The 20,216-nt window shown below is 28.7% G+C and overlaps 1 protein-coding gene across 1 annotated transcript in view; it reads left to right on the top strand.

Moving 5' to 3' along the window:
• Nucleotides 1-2,309: 2,309 nt before the first annotated feature.
• LOC107456266 (acetyl-CoA acetyltransferase, mitochondrial) overlaps nucleotides 2,310-20,216 on the top strand; it is a 71,778-nt gene continuing 53,871 nt past the window's right edge. Inside the window, exon 1 of the mRNA XM_071184688.2 lies at nucleotides 2,310-2,380. Coding sequence (XP_071040789.2) covers nucleotides 2,325-2,380 — 56 coding nt within the window. The 5' untranslated portion in view covers nucleotides 2,310-2,324. The remainder of the gene's footprint in view (nucleotides 2,381-20,216) is intronic.

Below are 20,216 nucleotides of genomic sequence, written 5' to 3'. Positions count from 1 at the left end.
TGACATTAACAGAAAGAAATCATTTAAGTTAGCTAAGAATTTAATGAATATAACAAATTGAAGCAATAAAATGTTTACAAAAATTTTTGATAGTATATATTTCTATTTTTTTTTTCAAGTCTAATAAATACAGTTTATTTATTTACTTACTTTTTATAATTTAAATATTTTTATTGCTAAATGTTTAATGATTTTGGTTCATAAAAAAATAACAAATAAAAAAGCTTAAATTTTTTTCTTCTTATTTTAATACTTTTTCAAATGTTGGCAATCACTTTTGTTATCTTTTTAAAATTTTTAAACACGCTGCTGCAACCAAAAAATGTTTGAACTTTTTAAAAAGTGAAAAATTAAATATTGTAATACCATCAAAATATTTTAATTTGTTTATAGTATTACTTTTATAATACTTTTTATTCCAACTCACTTTTGTCATGACCAGGTCGCCACACAACCAGAGAAACACATTTATTGTAAATATTTAAAGTAAAAATGTAGATATGAATGTATATATTAATATGAATGTATATATTAATATGAATGAATATATTAATAGGAATGTATATATTAATGTTAATATAATTTTATTCTTCATTATTTATTATCTTATTCCTACTATTTTTAACTTAATGTTTCATTACTCCTATTTTTGTTTTTTCCTTGTAAACTTATATTTTGGTATTTTCAATTATATGACTCCCCCCTTTACTCACCAGTTTATTTCAACTTTGTGATTTAACTATATAAGACCACAACACTGGTTTAGTCGTTAAATGGCGATTAGCGCCAACATGCTGAGATTCATTTTATTTCCAATAATTCCGACTTTCGTAAAAGAAAAACGAAACAAAACAAAAAATGATAATGGCATTTTAAAAGGAAATATAATCCGCACCGAATAACCTTTTAAAATTTGAAAGTATCATTTCTGGAATTCGTTAAAATCTTCCTCGAATCTGAAATCCGGTTTGGATTTACTAAAGCTAGCGGATACGTATGAATGAAAGTATTATCTTCCTTCTTTAGCTCGTCTGCGGTTGAAATCTATGTCATCATACCCACTCGTGATGTATTCACATCTTCGAGGACATCCTCTAATATTCACATACGTAAGGCGAAGTTCCCCCATTTTTCATCTGCCTTTCTGCATGACATCAGCAAATGAAAAGTTTTCGAAAAAGAACCATCATTATGTTTCTATTCAGTTTAATTAATTCATTTGTTCATTTTTAAATCTTGAAATCAGTAGAAGTGTGAGATGCAATGTCACAAAATGGCGGAGAATTTAATATTTTTGGAAGTTATATACAGTGGCGAAATAAAACGATTGCTACCTTTCTACGAATATTACCGTTTATAGTAAATGATCCGGCATGATAAGTGATAATAATTAATTAGATTTAGGATAATGCATTTAAACTTTCGAAACGAAAACATTTTGTGCTATGCACGGCCAAAAGTTCCATTTACTATGACAAAAATATAAAATAGGATATTTTATGATCTCATTGTATTTTACCTTCAGGTCGGTTTGATAATTATTTTGCAGAAAATTTGAAATTATTTTACAGAAATTGGAAACATTTAAAGCGAAACAAACATAGTTTTCTTAATAAATAATTAAAAAAAAAAAAAAAAAATCAAGTTAGTACATATTGATTTTTATGTTTTGAGTCTGTCGGCAAACAATAGTACATTTATTGCTCTTAACTAAAACCGATTTTCTTTATTAGGAACTTATAACAATATTTAGTAACAAAAAAATTCATATTTGACAAATTGATTGCGTGAATACGCTAATTTAAAAGAAATTTAGTTTGATCAAGAAAAGCTCTTTCCTAGTAGTTTCCTTGTTCTTTAATTGCACTGCCTTCTATTTCTTAAGAATTTCAAAAATATCGAAACATCATAAAAATTTTAAGAAACAGTGAAAGGGATAATTTAGAAATCGTGAAATACGATATTATCCAATAACTATTTTTTAGACTTAATGTTGAAATAAAACTTTTTAAATCGTCTGAAATTAAGAAAATAATGATGTGATAATCGTAATCGAAGAATAAACACAATCGTTTGCGTTATTAAAATTCATAGAAAAAACTTTTCCGCTTGTCGTTTTGCAAGTCTTCAACACAGTGAAGAGCGATAGCACGGAACGTTACGACTGCCATAGAACTCGGCATGTGGCCTTGCTTTATGCACCGTAATCCAACACCTTTTTTTTTTCTCCCCTTTTGCACAATATGTGTTGTTATTATACATCACAACACGCTAAAAACAATTTGTTCAAGGGTACTCGATGCTTGGAAAATCCTCCTTTATTAATGGATCACGAAGATGAATTCACAAAAGGAATGAAACAGTTATTCATAAAAAGGCTGTGTATATCTTTCTTTCTCATTCGAAATTTAATTAAAATTATCTTCTTTGTTTTAATTATCTAATTACATTTAAAATTAATTTATTCTTTGCATGTGATTTGATTGTATTTCTTAGCTCAAAATATAACTTTTCTAAAGTCAAAATATAATTTTTTTAGATTTAATTGATTTTTTTCATCTTTGAATTTTCATTAACTCTTTTCTAATTTATAATTTTCTTAAATATTAAAAAATAAAAATTTATAAAATAATGAATCCCTTTAGTAATAAATAATTTACAACAGTTTCATAATATTATAAAACAAATAAATTATAAGTTTATTATTTTTCTGTAAATAATATCAAATGATGTTAATAATATTAGATATAATATATTATGCATCAATATTACACATTATTATAAAAGTGATATAATAATAATAATTTTTTATTGTAATAATTATTACTTAGTTAAGCAAAAATTCCTCCCACGTCTGTTGAAAGTGATGAGTCCTGGCGTTTTTTGTTTTAGTTTTTTTTCCCCTGTTAAAATGTGAGTGTGGTCAGTAAAAGTTTTATGAAATAAATTTTTCATTGAATACGACTTAAATCTCTTTGTTAAATTTCTAACAGTTTCCGTTGTTAAATAAAGTTTCACTTCAAAAATAAAATTAGCATTGTAAAATTATGAACAAAGTATTATTATCTAGTTGTTTTATTTGTAACATTGGCGAAAGATAAAAAAAAAAATATCTAAAATAACCTCATGAATTTAAATGCGATAATATTTTTGTGTTTTAGTTTTTCCTTTCATATGTGTCTCGTTTCTCAGTTTTACAGCTTTGTTGTCGCTCAGAAGTGAAGGACTTATAGTCACGTGATTCTTGTACACTGTATTATGTAATTTTGTTTCCCCATTTATGTCTTTTTAAATCCTAAAACGCTTGACACTGAAGGAAAACTTAGATTTATCATGTCATATTATCATTATTGTATACAAAATATCATTAAAAAAAACAGTTTAACATATAAATAAGAATTTATTGATATTGCCAGCAAAGGTAAAGCTTTCTTTCAAATAGAAACTGCAAATTTAAAGGAAAAGAACAATATAATTTACTTAAAAGTATCCATTATCCGTCAATCCAAATTACATTTTGTTTCTAAATTGAGATCTTTGTATTAATTAATTATTGTTATAAATATGTTTTTAATTATGCAACTGCAAAAGAAAATTGAAATCTTTTATTTACCAACGAAAATTAATAATGTAAATCGGAAAAAAATGAAAAAAAATTAATAAAAAAATATGTTGTAGCTTTTTTTAATAAAAAGTAAAAGTTTCGTCATTCTCAAAAATATTTCAGATGAGAAAAATTTACACCGCTTAACACAAAATCTTTTAAAATCACATTATTTAATATGCATAGGGTAAACCAACCAATGAAGGAACACTACCCAGTGAAGGAACATTTCATATATATTGATTAAAAATAAGAATTTGAAAGTTTTTCTTTAGATTGATTGGTAACAATAGTTTACTGCCAAACAATAGGAAGTCATCTAGCAATGTTTTGGATTACCTGGTCACATATACTTCTCTGGAAAAAATTTTGAATTTGTTATTATCTCTGCAACACCTTGTTTCTTTAAAAAATTATAAGGGGAGTGTTTGTATTTATATGTTTGAAGTGGAATTAAGTGCATGTAATAGTTTTATTTTTCTCACTGTGAAAAAGAGAATTCAAAATATAGTAATTGAAGTTACGTTTTATTTTTTTTTAAGCATCATAGCATAATAAAGTACTGAGATAAGGGGGTGTTTATTCACTGGATCACCAAACGATGAAAAACCAGTGAAGGAACAAGTGTTCCTTTACTAGGTTTTTTTCTAAGCTAATGAAAATAAAAGATAAACTTTAATTTTCCTGTACCTTTAGTGATGCTCCGCATCAAAAGTATGTTAAAAATACGAAAAACAACTTCTAACCAGTGAGGGAACAGGCATGTTCCTTTACTGGGCATAGATTTCCCAGTGAATGAACAGTACTTTAATGTTGACACTTTAATTTTCAATTCATGATTACAAAAAAAATTTAACATTTTCTAAGTATTTATATGTTATAATTTCAAGAATGGGCTTGTTTTTAAATATTTGTATGGTTTATAAATTCATAATGAGCATTAAAAAATAACCAAAATTAAGTGTTTCTTTACTGGGTGTTCATTCACTGGTAAGAGCTGTTCCTTCACTTGGTCTTCTTACTACTTGTTATTTGAACCTCCAAAACTTTAAAACAATATTATGTAAGTTCTCTACAATTTTTTTACATAATTTGCAATTAGTAACAAATATGTTGACTCTGTCATTTAACTAAAATTACGAATTTTGAAATTAATATGATTTTTTAAAAGGCAAGCGAAGCTTAAGTGTTCCTTCTCTGGTTAGTTTACCCTACATGTAACTAAATTATAGAAGCAATCTTTTTTTTTGACGACAGATGTTTCAAATGATTTTACATGGCAAAACTGCTGACACAGTTCGAAATATCATGCTTGAAGCTTTTAGAAATGATATATCAGTTTTAATCATGGATAATTCGGATTGACAAAAATGAGGAAAGTTAATAATTTTGCATGGTTAAAAAGTACACCATTTCTAAGCGTTTCAAGTATAATCAGTCAAATTGTGCCAACTGTTATGTCACGTAAAATCTTCCAAAACATTCACTGCGACAAGAAAAAAAATGTCTAAATAGAGTAAATATACAAGTGTTTCCATACTTTTGTCCTAAGCCTGTATGGGTCATTCTCACGAAAAGGTGATTTTTTAAGTCCCTTAGTAATAAATATTAGGAAATACAGCAGATTTCTTAATATTTTTCTTTATCATTTTTCGTGAAGTTCTTAACTAACAAATCATATGCATTTCTGCTAAATGTATTTAATATTTCATTCTTATTTTTTAATAAACATGACTTCAAAATCCCCTCCGTGGACGTCCCTATGTCTGTGGCACAAAATAATTTTTAATGCCTGTTAAACAATTTAAATGTTATTTTAATGATTTTTGTAGTTTTACCTAGTTAAATGTTTATAGTAACTTTTTATTTAATATTTTTTTAAAAAAAATATTTTTATAAAATAAATGACTAGTAAACTTTGTCCATCAAAAATGATGTCTCCCTCCGTGGACAATTAATATAGTTCTGTAAATATGCAATAAAGGGCAGCATATGCGAAATCCCTATAAGACAGCTGCTGGGAGGGGTAACCATTCCATTTTTTAATGTTAAATATCAGTTGTTTTTGTTCTCTTTGGTGTCAGTTTTGGATTGTTGTGTTCAACTGGGGTTTGGCAAAGTTCTCACCGTACATTCCGTGGACATCATAAAGAAGGTAAGAGAAAATTATTTTAAACTCATGTTTGTGAAAATTGCAACACCATGAAGGACTTACGCGAGTGAGCTGAAATTTTCAGGAAATGCAAAGTAGAGCATGATATGCAAATGATTAGAATTTCAGTCCCGTAGCGCATGCGTATGCTGAGCAGCGCCCTCTGAACGGCGGATGGATCCGAATAAATAGACGGCTGTAGCCAAGCGAGTATGGTTATCGGTGGTTCTCTGCTAGTGGTAAATGTTAGCTTAGTCATTACTTATACCTATTCGACGAAAGAGAGCGAGATTTCAACAACTTACGGAGCTTAAACGAGGGAGAATCATCGGCTTTCGTGAAACTGGATTATCTTATCGTGCAGTAGCCGCTCGTGTGCAGCGTAACAGCAGCATATTGATGCGTGTTTGAAAGCAGTGGATGGACGAGTGTCGGACAACTCGGAAATCCGGGAGTGGACCCTGAAATGTCACGTCAGCTCGCGATGATAGACACCTGTTCGGCGTTGCGTTAACGGACCGTACGGCTCCCTCTAGACAACTGGCAGCACGGTGGTCAATAGCTACAGGTGTTTCATTGTGTGCTTTATCAATTCGTAGACGTCTGCTGCAGCGTGGACTGCGCGTAAGGATTCTTTTATACAGGATCCCCCTCACGCTAAACCTTCGCCGCCTGCGACTGCAATGGGCCAACCAGCATAGGGACTGACTTGCTGAATGGCAGCGTGTCGTGTTTTCAGACTAATCTCGCTTCAATTTGTGGTACCATGATGGCCACATTCGTGTCAGACGCTATGACGGTGAACGCCATCTTCCGGAGTGCGTTATCGAACGCCACAGTGGACGGACACCCGGGGTTATGGTCTGCGGTGACATAGCATATCATGGACGATCTCAATTGTTACGAATTGTGGGTAATCTGAACAGCAACCGGTACATCAGTGAAGTTTTACAGCCCCAAGCTATACCCTTCCTTCAAGCCTTGCCAGGTGCTGTATTTCAACAGTACAATGCCCCCCCCCCCTTAGATTGCTAGGACTGTTCAATCCTTCCTTGCATCGCGACAGGTACAACTTCTTCCTTGGCCAGCGTATTCCCCGGATATGTCGCCGATTGAGCATGTGTGGGATTTCGTTGGTCGGCGTCTCGCTCGTAATCCTCGTCCTTTTGCTTCTACAGACAAACTTTGGGTACGCATACGAACAGTATTGAATTCTCTTCCTCAGACAGACATTCAAAGTTTGCTTGACTCCATGCCATGTCGTGTAGCAGCACTTATTGTGGAGCGTGGTGGTTACACAAAATACTGATTTCGATCTCTTGTTATTGTTTGCTTGCTTTGAAAGTTTAATCATTTATTTGTACCACTACCACTCAACTGTGTGTTAAATTTCATTCAATTATGACGATTCCTTCATGGTGTTGCAATTTTCACAAACAGGAGTTTATTTTTGATAGATGAATTTTAGATTGAAAAAATAGTATATTTAACAAAAAGAACTGCCCCATTTTTGTAACTTTAAAATTAAAAATCAGAAAAATTCAAGAACTAGTTTTTGTCTCCTCCGTGGACGTCCCCTTCGTGGACGTAACAAGTCCACGGAGGAGAAGACTCAGTCAATGTAAGAGACAATGCGTTAGATAACCATAATACAATTTTAATAATTTAAAAACTGTTTTCTTTTAATTTATATTTTTTAAAATGGAACAAATGTGTTAATTTGTTTCTATTTTTAAAGAAAATCAATTAAGTTTAACTTTTTCTTATCGGAGAAGTAAATATTGGCAATTTTTTTAAAATAATTTCTGTGATGTTTAACATTTTTTTTCTCTTCAAATTTTAGGAAAAAAATTGCGAAACCAAAATTTAAGAAAAGAAAGCAATCAAATGTTCAAATGCAAAAGAGAAGGGGACAGAAAAAACTTAGTATGAGACAAGCTAGACAGAAATTAAAAGAAAACCCTATATTGTTTGAAGAAAGTTTAAAAAAAAAAAAAAAAAGAGCAGGAAACTTTAAAAATTTGTATCAGAAAAAGATTTAACAGAAAAATCGTGATTAAATGTACTTAAATTTCTAGAAATTGATAGAGCAAGCCGTTTGTGCCCAGGGAAAAAAGAAACAATAACAAGAAGAAAAGAGAAAAAACAAAAACGTTATTTGGATGACAGTATGTTTAACTTGCATAAAATGGTCACAAAAGAGTACCCTCAACACTCAACTTTCATGTGGAGTCTGAATTTTTATTTCAATAGTCTTTACATTTAAATTTATTAATATTCAGTAAGAGTTACTAAGAAATTGTACACCTAGGTTAAAAATGGATGCTTCCTTTCATAGCAGCATGATTAATCGGAAGTAGCTCTATCTCTGATAATGAAATATTTTATTATTTACTTATTAATGTTAAACTCATACCAGTTGTGCCCAATAATTAATTAATTAGTCTTCATTGACATTTTATAACATAAAATGTCTCCTCCGTTGACTATTACATCTCCTCCGTGGACAAGGCAGAATTTAAAATATTTTAAATCTTGAAAAAATAAAATAGAAAACTTGACCATTATTATAAGGACATATAACAAAAATAAATAAAGGCATTTATGTAATTTTTATCACTTTTTTAATTACTTTAATTTAAGAAATTTTTTTAGTCTATTTATACCTTTTCAGTGAGAATGACCCGTATGAGAATTTAGCCATACTGGACCTTTTTATAAATGTGGAAACTCTTACTAGCTGGAGTTGTGACTCATTTTAAAAAAATTTTACTTAAGAAAATACACACTTAGTTTAAATGTGAATAGATTATCCACTCTTTTTTATAAAAACTCGTGTTAAGTCACTTTAAACTAAAATAAAACGATGGAAGAAAAAAAAGTTTAAAACTCGTATTACCACAGTTACTTCAAATTTAACCGAGGATCGGAGTTGTGATATCATAAATGAGTAGAGTAATTTTTAAATAAAAAATTGTAACAAGCATTTTATGAAACATATTTTCCCTTTCCATAAGAATACTTCAGGGAGATTTTTCCAATATAAGTGCAATAATTTGTTAAATATTTGTTAGTTATGGCAGTTACATCAAATCTTTCGGCCGTAGAACAATTCATTAATAATAATTCATAATTTTAATTTTAAAGAAAGGATTGTCTTAAGATTTTTGGGCTTCTCTTATATCGAGCTTATTTTGGAGAAGAGTTAAAAAGGTTCATGGGTGAAAGTGAGACGGACAAGCTGGTAAAAAAATTTGAGTTTTAATTTGTATTTGGGAGAAGAAAATCTATCCTTATTTAAACTATTTAGGAAACTATTTAACAATATCTAATTTTTTAAAGGAAAAAAGCAGTTTTATATATATTCTATAATTGTAAAAAAATCACGGTAGTTACAGAAATTTAATTTTTCTGGAAAAAATATGCTATGTCTTTCAGACCACTTTTTACTTTTTTCCGTCTTGGTATATCTATGCTTACAGCCCTGATGATGTAATAAAAAAAAATTTAACGGAAGATTGCATAAAAACAAAGATATTTCTTTATCAAAAGTCTAAAAACAGATAAGTGTATGTTTAAATAAATATTCTCAAGAAACTGAAGCGGTAAGATATTACCTGATTTAAAACTTCATACGCTTGAAAACAAAATATTACAAAATATGAATGGCAGATAACAGTCGACATGTTTCGAGCGCTTCAAAATTTGTGCCTATTTTTGAAGCGCTTGAAACATGTAGACTGTTATTTACTATTTATATACTTTTGAAGCTTCAAGAAAAAAAAAATATGAATGGCAAATAACAGTCGACATGTTTCGAGCGCTTCAAAATTTGCGCCTATTTTTGAAGTGCTTGAAACATGTTGTAGACTGTTATTTGCTATTTATATATTTTTGAAGCTTAAAAAAAAAAAAAAAAATGAATGGCAAATAACAGTCGACACGTTTCGAGCGCTTCAAAATTTGCGCCTATTTTTGACGCGCTTGACTGTTATTTGCTATTTATATATTTCTGAAGCGAATGAAGTTTATATTTATTAATTGCCTTTCAAAAACTGATAATTGTAGAACTGTATTGATATAATTTTCGCCTAAAAATTTAATAGAGAATTGAATAACGCAAGCTTTATATCTCAAATTCTAATTGGCTGATTGCCTAGTATTTTACACGTTTCGAAAGATACTGCCGAACAGATCAAATAACCACCATCAGTTTATTTACGAAAATTACATAAAAATGATTAAAGCATATTTAGAAATTTTCTCCTCCGTCTTCACCCCTCCAACTGTTGAGTTAGGTCGAGAAGAGAGAGGCCGCACAAGACTAAGTTCGCAAGTTCAAATGCGATTAATATTCTTGGATTCATTCTTTTCCTCCGAACAAATTTTCTGTTTTTTCTTTCTATAAACCGTCAAAACTCTCTAACAACACTAGGTAACAATTTTTTTTTTCAGTCGCATGATGAGATTTTTTAATGGAACTTAGGTATTTTCAAGTCGCTTATTTCAAATCTGCCATCCGTTTCTCGCTACGAGCCACAGTTTTTATACATTAATATATTCTAAAGCAGGATTTTTGAAAATTTACTCTAGTGAATACTAAGCATCTCCACAAGTCTGCTAAGGAACAAAAAGGTGATGATACACATTAGTTTACAATTCCATAAATTAAGGTCAGATATTTTTTGTCTGAAGTGTTATTTTCAAATGACAGACAAGTATGTATATGTACCTATACGTTCTTTATATGCTCGTACATTTATATAAAAAATAAAGTAAACTTAAAATAAAACCATCAAATTGTTTGAAAATTAATACCGTATATAATGTTCAGTATATTCTATACGTTTTTGTTAATAAATATTATAGAATAATTATTAATTTTGACAAAATTATTCACTTTTTTAAAAAAAAAAATTGTAACGAATTTTAATCGTTTTCAATATCAAAACTTACATATTTTATTTTTTAACCCTTTTGAAGGCCGTGGTAAGTATACTTACCACCACGTTTTACCACTTTTAATTTAGATTTCCATTTTTCAATAACTTCAGCTTTCTTGAAGTGAATTTGAATAAAATTGGTAACCATTTGTCACTTTTAAAAAACGTATAAAAGTTATAAAATACATAATTCTTTTTGAAGTTTGTAGCATTTAAGGAATTTATTTTATAAATAAAGAAAAATAAAAGTCAGTAAGTTCCTAATAGGTCATGTTAAATATATTTACCACCAAAAAAAATGGCATTTTTATAAACGAAATGAGTTTTTTTTTATATATATATCAATTACTGTTCTTAAAACAATTTCAATTCCAAAAATGCTTTAATTTACCTTTACTAGAAATAAAGGGCCCGTTAAAGGGTTAAGGTATTGTGAGTAATATGCTTCAGTACATATTACGCATACATAAATAAAAACAAAAAAAATTCTACACTTAATCTTTTAAACTTAGGTTTTCGAAGGTACTCGGGTATCTTTATTAACAATACCAAAACAGATTTTTTTTTTAATATAAGGGTATTTAATGTAACAGGTATATTCTTCCCATTCTTCTGAAAATCCGAGATCCTAAAATAAAAATTATTATCAGCGGAAAGACATTGTTTTGAAATCAGGTAAGATAATGATTTTTATTTCTTAAGGACGTTTATTGACTCAAAAGAATCCTTCTTTAATAAAGAGACACGTTCATGAAAAACGGGTTTTTAGAATCTGTTGGCGATAATAATATTTAACATGACAGTTATCGTGATGAAAATCATTCATAACAATCATTTGCTTCCGGGAAATTATCATAATTCTTTTTTTTATTCGATTTGCATTTTTGAAAACCAGATTTGTTCTTAAGAAGGAAGGAATTCGAAACTTAAATTTGTGAGTCATTTAAAGTATTAAAAGGACCAAAAAATAATGGAAATATATTTAGTTGTCATTTAAAAAATATTGGATATTCTTATTTAGGATATTAAATATTATTCCAGGTGGTGAGCTTAGTTTATATAATTTGCATATTATCTCAGTGTTCCGTACTTTGAGATGCCGAATCTCCTGATTATATAGGGTTCCCGAACGTCTTAGAATAATATAAAAATGGTAGGATTTTTTTCTGTTAAGATACCACTTAATTTTTACGATGTCTGATATGGCAAAATTTTTGATCGCTTCATTTTCTTTACAAAATAAAACACAGTGGTGGTCGCAAAAGTTACAAATTAAGGTTAGTCGTGTTTTCGTTACCATCACTAATAAAAATTTGTAATATTCTTATAAACCCTGTTTTATTTTTAAATTTATAGCAAAATTCATGCTTTGATATTTCCTTCTTATTTATTAATGGTAACTTCTGTAAAGCCGTTTAAAATCTTTGCAAGTTTACAAGCAAAACATACTTTTAATAACGTGTAATATTTTTACAAAACAGTCTCTAAATATTTAAGCCCTTGTTTTCGATAATGGTCTTTAACAAATACCGCTCACTTAATCTGATTCATTTCTGGTAGAATGCTTTCGAATATCGAAGAAAGTTTTTCTTTTCTTTGAAATGATCTCTTGTTTGTTATTTGTTTCTGTTATCAAAATTTTCGTAATGATCGAAGCTATTTTTCTGAAGATAATAAAGAATGATTCACATAGACATTATGTCAACCAAAAAAATCTCTGTTTTCTTAAATTCTTCGATACAAAAAAATTTTGATAGTGAACATTTAGATAAAAAGTAATAAACTTGAAAAAAAATATAACACTAATACTGAAATAAGTTTAATGAAAACTTCAAAGGTTTTCATGTAGCAAATATTTTATCACCTTTATGACTGCCAAGATGATTTATTTTACGAATATTACATTAAAGTTTATTTTTGTATTTATAGTGGTAGTAAAATTCGTACCTTTTTTCAATTTTAATTTTCGAATTTATAAATTTAATTTAAAATAATTTTGAATAACATATTTGTAAAAAAGGTAATGGGTCAAATCTTCACGGTCAAGCATCGCCGGACAAAACTTTGCGTGGACAAGTTCTAAAGTTAATAATTAACAATGCAATAATTTATGCATTAATTTTAATAGAAAATATATATATTCTACAATTTTAATAAATTCAAATTCATAATTAACTTAATTTTAATAAAAGTAAAAATATTATATTAAATATTTTTTAAAATTTCATTATTTTAATTTAAAAAATATAAAAACTCTTAATGTTAATTTAGAAGAGACGTCAAAGTTAAAAATCTTTTAATTCATAACTAATTTAATTTTAATAAAATAGAAATACTAAATCAAATACTTTTTAGCATTTTAATACTTTAATTAAACCATTTACCTGCCAATGTTTCAATAATACAGCATGGATTTTGAGTTTGATTTAAACGAGCAATTGAAATTCGAATAATATTTTTTATATAATATTTAATAATATTTAGTAATATAAAATACGAATAATATTTAATTAAAAATTCAACTTTATTTTTTAATGAGATTTTAGGTAATATTTAAACTTCGTACTATAGACTATATATATATATATATATATATATATATATATATATATATATATATATATATATATATATATATATATATATATATATATATATATATATATATATATATATATATATATATATATATATATCAGGGTTTCCGCTACGGTAGCTTTTTTCGCAAAATGCGAAAAGACCCATCAAAAATGCTAAAATTCAGCAAAGCATTTTCGCATTTTTGCTAAAGGATTTTACTAAATTCCATAAAAAAAAAAGCTTCCGCGAAAAACCATGACGCTAACATCCATGAAAAAAACTTGATCAAAAAAGAAGGATTGATCAGACAAGATTTTATATACCAATGATGTGTCTGAACAGTACCCATTAATAACTTCTGTTATAGAGTATTGTGCAACAATACCAATGTACACTGTTGACTGTGAAAGGGGCTTTAGCTGCCTTGATTTGATTAAAACTAATATTCGAAACAGGTTGTTAATCAACCATGTAAATAATTTGTTAATGATTAATATTGAGGGCCCTGAAAGTGCATTTAACTTTCAAGAAGCATTTGTAAAATGGGCAAACATGAAAGAAAGGAAGATTGTTAATTATAAACCAAAATGTTTTGATAAATAATAAATGTGTTTTTTTTCTGTTATAGGTATTCTTTTTGATATTCTTGTACATTAAGCTATTCTTTGTCAGATAACTTACAGTACTTGTTTGATATAAAGTAATTTTATAAGCCTAATGGCATTTTAGCATTTTGCTAAAACTTTTTTTCAGATTTTAGCTTTTTTGCTAATGAATTTTTAGACTCAGCTTAAACCCTGATATATATATATATATATATATATATATATATATATATATATATATATATATATATATATATATATATATATATATATATATATATATATATATATATATATATATATATATATATATATATATATATATATATATAGATTTTGTAGTGTTAGCTTATTAATTACAACTGTCAGGATAGATTGTTAAATATGTTTGTCTTAGTACTGTCTGTATTGAAAACATTGTAAGATGATTATGAAGTACTGAATGAATATGAGAAGTAAGTACTTACTGAAAACATCATTACTTTTTCCAGACCTATAAAAATGTGTACTTTACTATTTAAATGGCTAATATTTAATTGATTCATTTAAATTGAAAGATGATACATTAAATTCCTTTATGACAAACACTTACAATTTTTACATAAAGGATATTTTAATTAAAAATTACCTAAATAAAAGTTAAAACATAAATTTAATAGTCAGTAGATATTTTCTATAAAATTACGATATGATTAAAATATCAAAAATGTTAAAGAATTTGAAAGCACTATTTTTTAATTGTTTTGTCAACTTTTGTTAAAAAAAAACTTTTCTACAGAGGAAGTTGAAAAATTTTGATTTGCAAAGTGGACGATAAGCTAAAAAATGTTGGAAACCTATGATTTACATGAAGCTAAATAATTTATAATTAAAAATTAATTTCTTCATTAAAGTGTTTAATCCGTTCCAGGAAATCGATGAAAAGTAACCTCTCTCACCCCTCCAAAAAAGGAAGAGAAAAAAAACTTTTTATCTATATATATATATATATATATATATATATATATATATATATATATATATATATATATATATATATATATATATATATATATATATATATATATATATATATATATATATATATATATATATATATATATATATATATATTGGCGTTTGATAATTTTTAAAATGTGTGTTTGTTATAAAGTCAAGAAGATTCTTTTAATCAATATGGTATATTATTTAAAATTATAGCTTTATTTTAAGAAGGCCTTCAAACTGTGGTTATTTTTTCCTTTTTCTTTTGCGAAGCGAGTTTCGAATAACACTCATAAACTCTAGTTACAAATTCCCCCCACGATTAAACTCATAGCATGACAGAGACATTAATTACAGCAAGGAAAAATGTAATTGCATTCCTTAGATTAATAAAAATATGGTAATAATTTTCCCTGCCGCTTTTTACCTTTTGGGCATATAAGATACAACGTATTATTTTACTTATATTTTTAAGGGATAGCGATACGATCAGGACAATTCCTTTTGAAAAATTTCGAGAAAAAATTTATTTTAAATTTTTTATGCTTTTATTAAATTATTACTGCTACAAGCCTGTGCATTCATCTGTTTATGTATTCATTAGAACTAGGCTGCACACCATCTAGAAAAAGGCTAGTAAATACTTGAGAATGAAAACTTCATTCGCTTCAAAAATATGCAAACATGAAAAAACAGTCGACATGTTTCAATCGCTTCAAAAATAGGCTCCCATTTTAAAGACTTGCCAGACGTGAATGTAAAGAAACAAAAATGATTTGAAATGAAAAACGTTAAGTTGCCAACGAAAATAGAAAAATAAAGATGAGAAACAGAGCTAGAAAAACCACAGAAGCCGAGAGAGGAAAAAGAGAAAAAATAATGGAATTAAATATGATAATGATAATAAATAATAGTAATGATATGATAATAAATAATAGTAATGATATGATAATAAATGAAATTTGTATATTTTTTAATCAAATGAAGTTCTCAAACAGGTAATATCTTACCGCTTCAGTTTTTTGGGGTTGCCTTATTGCTACTAATTACTGTTTAAAATTAGTTTACATTTGGCCATCACAATATATAATATTTTCTCACCAGTTTATGTTTCTTTTAAATAGAATTTTCTTAGGAGATAATAAAAATTTAAAACATCTGTATTTTCCGCAATTTTGTGAACTCGTAAAATAATTTTCCAAATCGTAGCAATCCTAGTAACATTTTCCTTGACTAATTAAATATAAAATCAAATAATAGATAAAAAAAAAGGTTGTAAAATTTCGATAACTTATTAAACATTTATTGAATTCACATTGGGATTAAGTATAACACGTTGATGAGTCACGATGACTTTGTAGTTAGAGCACTGATCTTCCTTTGTGAAAACTGGTGTTCGATTACCGCTGGCATTTGAATGCGTCTACACCTTTCAGGTCTATGAGTAAGTTTGTCTGGGAAATAAATGCGGTCCATGCATTGTATAGACCACATTGTCACCACCATGTCGTTGGTAATTAAACTGTGAATTCTTAGCCTATATCACCATCCTGTCACAAAACTTGTTATAGCAGGAATGCTTTACTGGTACCAGGCTGATTGTATTTTTCAAAAAAAATAATTGAAAAAAGGACTTAACTACCATCAAAAAAATTCTTAGAGATTCACACACAGTGTCAGCACAAAAACAATTATCAATAAAAAGTACTTTTAAGTTAAGTTTCCGCATTGCCATTTTGCCTAAAATCGCTCTTACATCTTTCTAATTTTGAAGCAGATAGATGAAATGTTTTTGTCATGTGTCGGAAATTTTAATCTAAGCAAAAAGAAAAAAAAATTAAATAAATAAATAACGCCGAGGTTAGTATACTTACCACTAATTTATAAATGTCTATCGCACACTGTTTGAACAAATTTGGTAACCATGAGCCATTTCTTATAAACGCATACGAGATGGCTCAGGGGATAGAGCGTTCGCCTTTCAATGAGGTGAACCTGGGTTCGATCCCGGCGATGACTGGTTGATACGAATTCTGCATCCGGTTTGCACAGATCGCAGTGCTGACGTGAAATATCGTCAGTGGTAGATGGATCATGGGTTAGAGTCCCCTTGCCGTTAGGCTAACCGTGGGAGGTTCTCGTAGTCTTCAAATGCGGGATAGTTCCATCAATAAGTCCTCCACTAAGGCAAATTTCTCCCAATACTTGGTCCAGGAGTTCCCTTGTTTTCTGGATTGGGATCAACATTACAAGGCTACGGAGTTGAACATTAGTAGTCGTGAGCCCGTAAATCGGGCCGGCTGTTCAACGACGGTTATAAAATAAAATAATCCAAATTATTCATGCATAGAAGAGCTTTCATTTGTGTTCTAAACTAACGCATGTATACACAATTTATGAAGTCCCATTAAATATTTCTCCATGTTTTCAAAGTTTAATGAAAAATAATGCAGTAACTTTTATCATATTTTAATTTAAAAAAAGTGATAATATATAATTCATTTTGCAGTATTTGCAAAATTTATTTTCCTTTAAAAAAACCATTAAGATTCCTATTTTTAGAAGCCTTTATAATATGCTGGTAAACATACTTGCAACCCAAAAATATTATATTAAAATGCAAATTTATTTAAATTTAATTTAACCTATTAAGCTAAATGAATATCTTTCCTTAACTCAAGCTTAAAAATATTTTAATATACTTTTATATTACTAGAAATAAACGGCTCGACAAAGGGTTAAATTATTTCTCTTGTAAAGCTTTTCAAAATCTCTAAAATTTACTACCTCAAAATTTCGTTTATCAGTGAGTTCTTTCAACTGATATTATACCCACGTTTAATACCAAAACAAAGAGCACTAACAGTAAAATAAGGGTATCCCTTTTTAATATTTTTTCACGCATCTTTGCGCACTCAATGCCGTTGTTAGTCGCATATCCAACCGTGAAATATAAATCAGTTGGCGTATTTTTTTTATAAGGAAATTTCTGCAAACAGAAGCACGTTCCGTTGTGTTTGAGTGGGAGGGAAAAGAGCACTCGAGAGACTGTTGTCGCTGAGTTGGCGGAAAAATCGAATTGTTTTATTTTTGTCATAGTTTTTTTACTCGCAGGAAGTGCTTCTGGTTTAGTTCATATTTCTCATTGTTTGTTACAAAAAGTAGGAGTATTGTTAGCTATCCACTTAATAGAAGAGATAAGTGGAAACTTACTCATAATGCAGGGAATTTTGATATGGAAAAAGACATCTACATAACATTCTGCGGTCCGGTAAATCATCTTTTTGAGTCATTATTCAGTTTCCACGACTATTAGAAGATTTTAATAAAGGTAGTCTGGTAGTGAACCCATCATGAACCCCACTTAATCTTCTATTCAAATTTCCTCGAGAAATTTTTTTTTTTTTTTTTTGTTGGGTGATCTTTCTAATTTTTGTTAGTAATTGTGTTAGCCAACACATTAGAAAGATCGGCTAATTTTCTTTTAAAAAGAAAATTGAAAAATATTGTATCAGGAAACTATCGTTTGCATATTCTTAAGCATAATAATCATTTTACATTTTTATATCGTTTGCATAGTTTTTAATATTTTGTAGAATTCTGGTTTAAAATTGATTTAGTTCAGTCTCTGTTTACTCTGTTCACATGTGAGCTTCTGTTTGTTTTCAATTGTTTACAAAGTAAGCTTTTCTTTAGAAACATAATAAATATCTTTTCTTAATAATAGATATCTCTTAATTGTTTACTTAAAGCAGCTAAGCTAAAAATTTCTCGCCTTTGAGTTTAACGGAAATATAAGTAAAAAATTGAAGGGACCCACTTCGCGCCCTGAAAAGGTTAAAAGAAAAAAAATTCTGCTGACTTTAACGTGAATTATTGAAACATAGTTTTTGTCTTGATAAACTAAGAGAAACTGCCAACATTTGCACCTTTTGAAAAATGTTTAATTAAAGGTACAAAAATAAAAATCGCATTTATAGGCAAGACTTTTTCAAATTTCTCTTCGTTTTTCACTGAATCTTTTATTCGAGTGACCTTTTATACGTGGAAGAGGGTTTGTATTTTGTTTATTGTTGCGTGCAAGGGAAAGGAGGGTTATAAGCAGTGCAACAATACTAACGTAATATATCCTCAATGGTAGACGGATGGTGGTTAGAGTCCCCCTGCCGACGAGCTAAAGGTGGGAGCTTTTCGTGACTTTCATCTCCATGTAACGCAAATGTGGGTTAGTTCTATCAAAACTCATCCACTCAAGCACATTTCTCCCAATCCAGAAGTTCCCTTGTCTTCTGGATAGGGTTCAAAATTACGAGGTTGCGGAGTTGGACATAGGAGGTCGTGTGCTTAAAATCGAATAAGCTATTCAATGAAGGTTATAAAATATTTAGATTGTCCAAATTAAATCTTTTGAGCTAAATAATACACTAAATCATACTTTTTGCAATTATTAGTTTTTTTCTTATTTTCCTCCATTTATCAATAAAAAATTTTCTAAATTTAACTTCTGCATACAAAAAAATAAAATAAAAAGTTACAACAAGCACTGGGCTCTTCATAGCGGAAATTGGGGCTTTTTAGTTTATAACCCCTTTGGGACGGGTGATTCAGAAAAGCATTCATACAAAATCAGAATCAGGATGTAATTAACACGTTCACGCCGTGAACGTGTTAAATAAAAAACTAACTTAAATGTAGTTGTTGCTAATTTGACAGACTTACTTTGCTTTTACTTTAAATATTGTTAGTTTAATCATATATATAATCAATGTTAGTTCAAAGTATAACTAAATAATTTTATTTTGAACAAAGTAATGGTGAATTAAATAAATCAAACAATTATAACTCCGCCCACAAATAAACTACAAAAGAACTACTTTGGTTACCAGTTTTATCTGTTTACACTGATTGATACGGTTTTATGCTGGCACGTATTTGCGACAGTCGGCGCGAAAGGGTTAAACCCGGTAAAGCTTTCAAAAGAAGAAAAAAAAATTAAAAATAGAATATTCTAAAGATCAGATTTTTCGCACTATGTTGATTCAAGAGGCCGACTTTTAATCGATATAATGGAACTCTGCTGGCGATAGACAAATTATGAAGCATATGAAAGCAGTAAAAGCTCGATATAACAATTCTGTTTCTCTCAAGAGTAATTTCTTTGATGCAATATTTCTATGATGGCATCGCTTGCATAGAATTAAGGGGGAAATTATTGCTTAGTTCTTTCTTTTTTTATGAACGCTAATGAGGCACTTGTACTTCTAAGACTTCCTGCTAAACGTATAAAAAAAATGGTCATTTTCTTTAAATCTTAAATATGGATCCTCGATACCCACTAAGTTCCTACT

The sequence above is a fragment of the Parasteatoda tepidariorum genome, chromosome 10, assembly GCF_982258835.1.
Source record: "Parasteatoda tepidariorum strain Cologne lab strain chromosome 10, Ptep-v5.0, whole genome shotgun sequence".
NCBI lineage: Eukaryota > Metazoa > Arthropoda > Arachnida > Araneae > Theridiidae > Parasteatoda > Parasteatoda tepidariorum.
Note: the sequence above shows the minus strand (reverse complement) of the source record. Positions and strands in the feature narration are given on the sequence as shown.